This window comes from Lagenorhynchus albirostris, chromosome 12, assembly GCF_949774975.1.
Source record: "Lagenorhynchus albirostris chromosome 12, mLagAlb1.1, whole genome shotgun sequence".
Taxonomy (NCBI): domain Eukaryota; kingdom Metazoa; phylum Chordata; class Mammalia; order Artiodactyla; family Delphinidae; genus Lagenorhynchus; species Lagenorhynchus albirostris.
This window is the reverse complement of record NC_083106.1, coordinates 18989453-18997731: the sequence shown is the minus strand read 5'-3', so window position 1 is coordinate 18997731 and position 8279 is coordinate 18989453. Positions and strand designations below refer to the sequence as shown.

The following is an 8279-nucleotide window of genomic DNA, read 5'->3' as shown; positions in this document are numbered from 1 at the left end:
TGTGGTACAAGGGCCTCTCACTGTTGTGGCCTCTCCCGTTGCGGAGCACAGGCTCCGGATGCGCAGGCTCAGTGGCCATGGCTCATGGGCCAAGCCGCTCCGCGGCACGTGGGATCTTCCCGGACCGGGGCACGAACCCGTGTCCCCTGCATCGGCAGGCGGACTCTCAACCACTGCGCCACCAGGGAAGCTCTCTATGATGTTCTTTATGATGGAGAGCAATGAGATTTGTGCACACATTCCTAAAGAAAGTGATCACAGTTTTGTTTATGGGCAATATCTGTTTTATTACCATATAAGGCTAATGAGCATTTTGTTGTCCTTATTGTTATAGCAACGCATTTAAATCATTGTCTTGAGATAGTATGTTTGATAGTCTTCTGCTCGATCTCCAGTATATTTTTTTATTAAACAGATTTCCCAAACCAAATTACTCCTAACACTTTTTGCCCTGCTACAGGTCACATACTGAATGTAAGATAGTACCCTACCAGCACTGAATAAATATTCATACTGATAGTACTTCTGGATTCATACACTTTAACATTCTGTAATAGAGTAGCTATTGACCTGTATTTGTTAATTTGTATGTAATTCATTCTTTTAGTCATTCTCTTCAGCTCTACTAATAGAACCTTCTCTAACATGTCTCCACATGTGTTACATCATGTTTTCCTTGGTAAAGTCTTAATTTCCAGAAATTAAGCATATTTGGATATGAAGCATATTTGGATCATCTTGTCTTTTACTTTCTTGTGCCTTCTTCTTGATTGATTTTTGTCTTTGTGCCTTCTAAAGTTTGGTCTTAAATAATTATCAATACATTTAAATGATAATTTCAAATTGACGCAGTTGAAGTTAAACATTTCCTTAACATCTATCATATATAGTTCATGTATATGCATAAATACTCTATGTTATGACCACAAGTTGTTCTACTTAAAATGTTTTGTTTCAGCCAACCTGAATGTGTAGGTTTTACTTGGACTGTATTGAGAACAAATAAGTCTGAATATTTAATCATTCCTTCAGTAGCAGAATCTTTTCTAACCTATGTCAATGTGGTATATTAAAAATATTTCTTTGAGAAGCCTATATTAGAGCTAAATGTGAACTTCAGAGACATTGCTTTCTCTAATCCTGCAAATCATATTTGATGGTTTATATATGCACTGAAATCTTTGTACATTCATAGTATCTATGAAATATTCCAGGAAAATCATGTTTAGGGCTTAACTTACTAGAATAGAGTTATCGAAAATGGAGTTTAAATGGCTAATAGACGAAGTGAGATACTGTGGGACACCGTGAACACCTGTGGCTTGCTCTTAAAGTTGACATCTTCCTAAGGGTACAAGCAGAGAACTGTTTTACCCTACATATGAGACAGGAACTTACCTCTTATTTTCCTTGAGTAAACATATAGTTACTTCCAAAACTGAGATCTTTTAGGCCTAAAGGATATGTACCTGGTTCCATGCATTATTTGCTGAAAAAGAAAAAAAATTCCTATACTCTTTAGATTACTTAAGAAAAATCCAGAAAAGTCTGACACTTGGAAAAAAGGCCAGAGTCAGAACAAGGAAGAGCTTCTGTTCCTGACTGGAGGCATTTCCTGTCCTGTTTCATGGAACATGCTAAAAAGTTTTTAAAACTGCCTCATGCGGTTTGTCCCCTCCAAGGTGATTATAAAGGGACCCAGATATGCTGATCTCTGTTCTCTGCACATGGCACAAATAGAAAGCTTTGAGCAGGAGTGGAAAGGCACACTGTCACTTGTCTTTCTCCTCTGAAGAAGCTGGGACACATTCTGCTCAGCCAACATGTTCCCAGAGGAATGTGATTTAACTTCCACTTTTCACACTGTAAGAAGCAACTCTGTAGACCTGTCCAGGAGGGTGATGGCAGCCTGAGAGGAATTTGTATAAGTGTTTTTCACTCCAGTGTTTTCATGTGACCTGACTCTCATTCTCAATTTAGTTACATCTTGACCTGGAAAATGTAGCCAAGGTTTGCCTCTCTTCATTTGGCTTCCCATGATTCATGTTGTGCCTACCTCTCCTTCCACTCCTCCCACCCCATGCAGCCTCTTCACCCTTTCCCTTGCAACCTACCAGTAGAGCCTGTATAGATGTCTTCAAATGCATTTATTCTGTTTCCCTCAGTAGGGGTTTTACTTCCAGGGAGATAAAATGTGTTTGAGTCCCTGAAATACATACAAGGAATATCCGCTGTAAAGCAGCCTAAGCCATTCCCCACTCCTTTCTCCAGATCTGTCTATTCATATAGCTGGCAGCTTCTTTAAGAACCCTCTAGTAGTAAAAGAATTAATATTCTCCACTTATCCCTAGATTTTATCCGCTCCCCCCTCCATTAAATGACTGATTTTTATGCGTGAGATAATAGACAAGCCTTGGATGACCTGTTTTTTTGTTTGTTTGTTTCTTTCCCTCCCTCCTCCCTCTTTTTTCCTTGCGGTAAAATAGTGCTGAAGAAAGAGGGCACTAGTGTACAGCCTAGATCGCATCCCTGCACCGTCTGGATTAGAGCTGAGGCGTCTGCGAACCGAGCTTGGCCGCGGTACTCTGGCCCGGGGACCACAGCGCTGCCTACCCGGACTCAGGTCCGTCTCAAGTTCAAATTCTCCAAGCAGACCCAGGTGAGCAGACACCTCCCGGCGGGGGAACCCACCCACAGTGACAGACACAAGGTCCCAATCTATGGGATTTTTTCTCCTTGTCCCAGAGGCATCCTCGATTATTTCTTTCTGTTAGTCCGGCTTCCCCGGGAAGCGTCGGGACGCATGGGTGCCTGGGTTGCCTTTCTTATTTTGCCTGCCTCACCTCCTGTGCTCTTGCTCCTCGCCCGCTCCCTTTGCTCCTTTCTCGTCTGACCCTCACCTTGAAAACGGGAGCCGGAGAGGGACGAGGGAAAGAGCCAACTTCAGCCCAGCAGGCGGCTGAGATTTGGCGCCTCTGCCCCCGAAGTGGTAGGGTTTGAATATACCTGGAGGAGCAGTAGCTGCAAGGAGAAGAGAATGAGGATGGAGGGAGGGGTACTGGGGAAACGAGGAGGTGTGTGTGTGTGTGTGTGTGTGTGTGTGTGTGTGTGTGTGTGTGTGTGTGTGTGTGTGTGTGTGTGTGTGTGTAGAACGCAGGGAGGGGGGTTGGTGAAGTCGGGGGTTGGCGGGCTTGGGGGCTGGAGGTTAAAGAATTGCAACTCGCTGGTCAAAGCGTCCGCAAACGGCCCTGCGGAGGAATGCCTCAGCCGCTTGACCAAGCACTGTCCAGGGTTCTGAAGGCGGCAGGACTGAGCTGCCGCCGCCAGAGCAACCAGGAAGCTCCCCTCTGTTCCCTTTCTAGCAACTATGCAAAGCCAAAGGTCTGGATTTAGGGAAGTGCAGGGGTCCCTCCATTCCCTCCCTCCATCCTGGGTCGCGGGAAACAAGTTACCTCATCTGTACCCTTTCCCCCTAAACGTCTACAATAAGCTGACTTCTTGGGGTGGGGGAGGGAGGGGGGATGTACCAAAATCCGACATGCGGAGACTTTTCCAGGCGTTGCCTTAGTAACTAATATGGATTTCCTCAAGCTGGCAAATTTATATTTACTACTTGGGTAGTACGTTAGGGTCTCTTCAACCCCTCAAAGTTAAAGTAAAATGTGCACCCCTGGTTCGAGTTTATTTTGAAGTAGCGCTTCTGCCTTCATAATGAAAGAGTTTCCAAATTTCTTCTGGGGAAAAAAGTTGATCTTTTCAAATCCGGAAAGTTCTCTAAGGTCGAAAGACGCAGCTCCTTTTTTTCCCTCTTCCCTCCTCCCCCTCCAGTCAGTAATCGTGAGGGTATTTGGGGACCTGGAAGAGACTTGGAGCTGCAGGAGGGGACGGGTCGGCGAGGCTCTGCGCCTCCCGGGACGGAGGAGGATACTGGGGGCCGAACGCGCCACCTTCCGCCTTGACCAGAGCTGCCGCCCAAGCTGTCCCTCCAGCCGCTATCATGATGTCCTTCCAGCCCATATCATGAAATGCACCGGTCAACTCTTAACCAGCACTGACCCCAGAGTTTTGACACAGGTCCTGTAATAACGGAGCTTTGACTTCCTTCCTGTTTTGCCGGCAGCGTCCAGCTCACCCGAGCCACCACGACTCCCATGGTACCATTGGTCAGTTTACCTGGATGCACCAGTGAAGAAGGGGGACTCGAATATCCCTAAAGACGCCACCAGGGCGTAAAGGTGGTCGTGGAGGACCAGGAGGAGGAGGAGGAGGGGAAGGAGGCGGGGGTGCAGAAGCTGAAGTCGTCGAACAAGCGGCGTTGGCGACGGGGGAGAAGCAGGCGTCAGGCGTCGGGTCCGCACTGTGAGCGCGCAGAGCCTGCTGGCTGGACCAGCGTGGGAACGCGGCTGGCCGGCTGTGGACGGCGTCCTCAGCATAATGGTCCGGCTCCTCTTGGTTTTCTTCCCAGCTATCTTTTTGGAGATGTCCCTTCTCCCCAGAGGCCCCGGCAGGAAACTGTTGCTGGCAGGAGCCTCGTCTCAGCGCTCAGTGGCCAGAATGGACGGAGATGTCATCATTGGGGCCCTCTTTTCAGTCCACCACCAGCCTCCGGCCGAGAAGGTCCCCGAGAGGAAGTGTGGGGAGATCAGGGAGCAGTATGGCATCCAGAGGGTGGAGGCCATGTTCCACACGTTGGATAAGATCAACGCGGACCCGGTCCTTCTGCCCAACATCACCCTGGGCAGTGAGATCCGAGATTCCTGCTGGCACTCCTCTGTGGCTCTGGAGCAGAGCATTGAGTTCATCAGGGACTCTCTGATTTCCATTCGAGACGAGAAGGACGGGCTCAACCGGTGCCTGCCTGACGGCCAGACCCTCCCCCCAGGCAGGACTAAGAAGCCCATTGCCGGCGTGATCGGCCCGGGCTCCAGCTCCGTAGCCATTCAAGTGCAGAACCTGCTCCAGCTCTTCAACATCCCCCAGATCGCATATTCCGCCACAAGCATCGACCTGAGTGACAAAACTTTGTACAAATACTTCCTGAGGGTTGTCCCTTCTGACACTTTGCAGGCAAGGGCGATGCTTGACATAGTCAAGCGTTACAATTGGACCTATGTCTCCGCGGTCCACACGGAAGGTAGGCATTGCATTTGGGGAAGAAAAGTGCACAGAAAGCCAGGGCATTGCTTGATGTGCGCTTGGGATCACAGTGTTGTTCCTGTTTATTTCTAGCACCGTGGGAAGAGCCTTTACCCTTCTCCATACATGCCCATCCAGGCATTGCCTTGCATCCTCATCCTCCTATAATTATAGTGTAGGAAAACTGTCCCATGGTGTTTCCGGGGGTAGCAGGAACCAAAAAGACACCAAACTTTCCATGAACAGTGCCCAGTTGTAGTTTTTGGACTTACATATTTGTTTGCCCTGATATTCTGAGTTTGTGTTTATTTGCCCAAGATGTTATACTACCCTTAAGTGACTGGCTATGATTTTCCAAGCATAATAGACTAATCCAATGTGAGCAGTTAGAAAACCAAAAACCAAAAACCAAAAACCAAAAAGCAAACTGCTGTCCCCTAAACTGGACTTGAAAGCTTTATCTTGTCATGAACAGCTGAAGGTGCTTCTTTGTTCTGGTGTGCTCCCTTCTTACACATTTATAACTTACCTGTAAATATTGGATTAATGCAGTCATCTCCCTCACTATATCAGAAACTTATGTTTTAAATTCTGGGGTACCTTAGATACAAAGGAAAAGTAAATAATTTAAATAGTTATTATTTTTTTCCTACTTAATCAGTTAAAATTGTCCATATGCCCTCACTCTCCCCAAGAATTATCTTGTCTTATGAGCAATAGCACTGATGACCTCTTGGATTTGAATTTTGGTTTCTAGTTTGTTTGTTTGCTTTCTAACACAATGACTTTGCTTATTAGAATTTAAAGTTAGACAAATTATAAATTACTAATAAAATGATAGTAGATATCATGTTTAAAATAGCTTTTAAAAGTGAAATAGATTATACCTGAGGTTAAAAACTTTGATTTATACAGAGTCTTACAGACATGCATTCTCAAATAATTTATTATATATAGACTTTCTTTACTCTTCTCATCTTATCCTATACTGATTGTTGGATAAAATGAAACTTTTGAGTCATCTACTTTTAACTCCCTCAGGTTTATAGAGAAATTGAGACCCAGGTTACGAATTAATGTCCAGGACAATTCACGTGTATATGCTGGCATATGGAAGAGAATCTTGAAGGTATTGCTGCATTTATATTTCTTAATATCAAATTATTAACAGAAAGGCCATAGGTATGACTTCATGTTCTTTTAACAGTTACACAGTATTCAGTTACTGGTGTGAAGTCTGATATAGAAATTAAGAAACATTCTTACTGAAATGGTGATATGGTTATGTTAATGAAAACTGATGCTTTAACTTTAACGGGAGCAGAGTTTTTAGGACAAACAAAAATTGTGTAGAAATTTCAGACTTTGATTTTGGAAAAAAAAAAAACAACACCTTCCTGTTGCAGTGTTGTGAGTTCTAAAAACTGAATCCTATTTCTGAATCTTGATTTTTCATAGTGAACTGCCTGCCTCTTTTTCAACAAAATCACATATTACTCTTTTAAGACACAGATTTAAGTTCAGATTTTAACTCCTTACATTTTTATGGTTAATGTTAATTTCCTACATTTTTTTGTTTAGTATAGTTTCCTCCAGTGCTTAGATGGACCATCTTGAAAGCCCAAGTTAAAAATGTGTTAATTATCAGCATTAGAGCGATCTCTCTAAAAGGGAATGGCAAAAAGTAGATTGAATGTGATTTATTTAATTATTTAATAGTTCTCCCTCAAATGAGCTAGGTAATTCATTATAGATATTAGAAGTGTAAATACCTCCTTCAAGAAGAAGTAATACATCATTTTTACAAGGTAGTTTTATTTTCTATATTTTATTATGTCATTTTATTTTGGGGGTGGAGAGGAGTGGAGAAAAGATTCCCCCTCCCCCCTTCAGTATGTTTTCCAGTTGCATCCTTTTGCTAAAAATAATTGCTAATAGCGCTTTCTGACAACTAGAGTTGTCTTTTTGGAAAATTAATTGGACTTGTGTTTACAAATTATGTTGAGGAAGGGCTGATATTAAAATTCCACCCTTGTGTTAGTTTGGATTACTTTGTTCCCTTTCTGCCTTCTGACTTGGGTTGTGTGGCAAGGATAATGTCCGATAGCATTATAATAGTTGATTACAGACTAGATTGTGTTCATAGAACAGCATTAGAGCTAACTTTGGTGTCTATTTTATTACCAAGAAATGATGCCATTCACCTTGCCTTTTATATATATCTTATTTCTTCTCAAAGAGAATTTGTTTCCTCTCTTATTAGATATAATTCTGTGGAAACTAAATTGCTTTTATTTTCTTCTATCTGCAAAGAAATATAACAGTGTCCTTTGTATAAGCTCCAACTGAAAATTTATTTTTTCTAAGGTTCTGCCCTCCTGCTTCTCAGGAACCCATAGTGTACTGGCCTGCAGGCACTTTCTTGCATCATCTAGTAATTTTCCTGTCTTCAGACTGATGGGGTCACCTACTGGTGACAGTTCCCTGTCAAAAAGCAGCTAAGACCACATATCAGTGTTGTCTCTGCCATCTGGGCACTATTCAGGAAGGAAGCTAGATTGTCTGGATATTAGCAATTTGGAGTTTAGAAATTCTGGGACCTCCAGTGACCTTCACCTCTCCTTTCCAAATTAGCCATTCTCTAGTCAGTTTATCATCACAATTTCTTTTATTAGAAGTTAGCCTAGTATAGTTAACATTAAAAGTAATAGGTGACTAGATTAGCATACCTTCATTTCTATGGTTAATATTGCTTGACTTTAAAACCATAGATGGAGCATCCTATTCTTTCTAAAGTTTTATATCCCTTTATTATTTTACTTTATATTGAAGTTAAGCTTGGAGGTGTTTTCTGGTTTTGTTTTAATCAGTTAGAATTCAGTTGTTATATTCTTTTACATACTTTTCAATCTTCTACCACGTCATTTGTGCCACACTTGTCCTCTTGTCATAACTGTCAGTTTACCTGACATAAAAAGAGGATCAGTTCACATGAAGTTACCAGCAACAGGCTCTCCAGAAGATTTTTCAGGATTATTTCCTGAGAGGAATATTGAATTAGGATCTGTCAAAGGGAGGGTACTGAAGCAACAGAGCCTTGTCCACAAAGAAAAATCGAGTGCACTTTGGAGCAAGCTGCTCAC

General features: G+C 43.1%; 1 protein-coding gene across 2 annotated transcripts in view; it reads left to right on the top strand.

Annotated features, from left to right (window-relative positions):
• The first annotated feature begins 4434 nt into the window (after positions 1-4434).
• GRM1 (glutamate metabotropic receptor 1) overlaps positions 4435-8279 on the top strand; it is a 358869-nt gene continuing 355024 nt past the window's right edge. For both annotated transcript variants that reach the window (XM_060167605.1, XM_060167607.1), the window contains exon 1: positions 4435-5134. In XM_060167605.1, coding sequence (XP_060023588.1) covers positions 4435-5134 — 700 coding nt within the window. The remainder of the gene's footprint in view (positions 5135-8279) is intronic.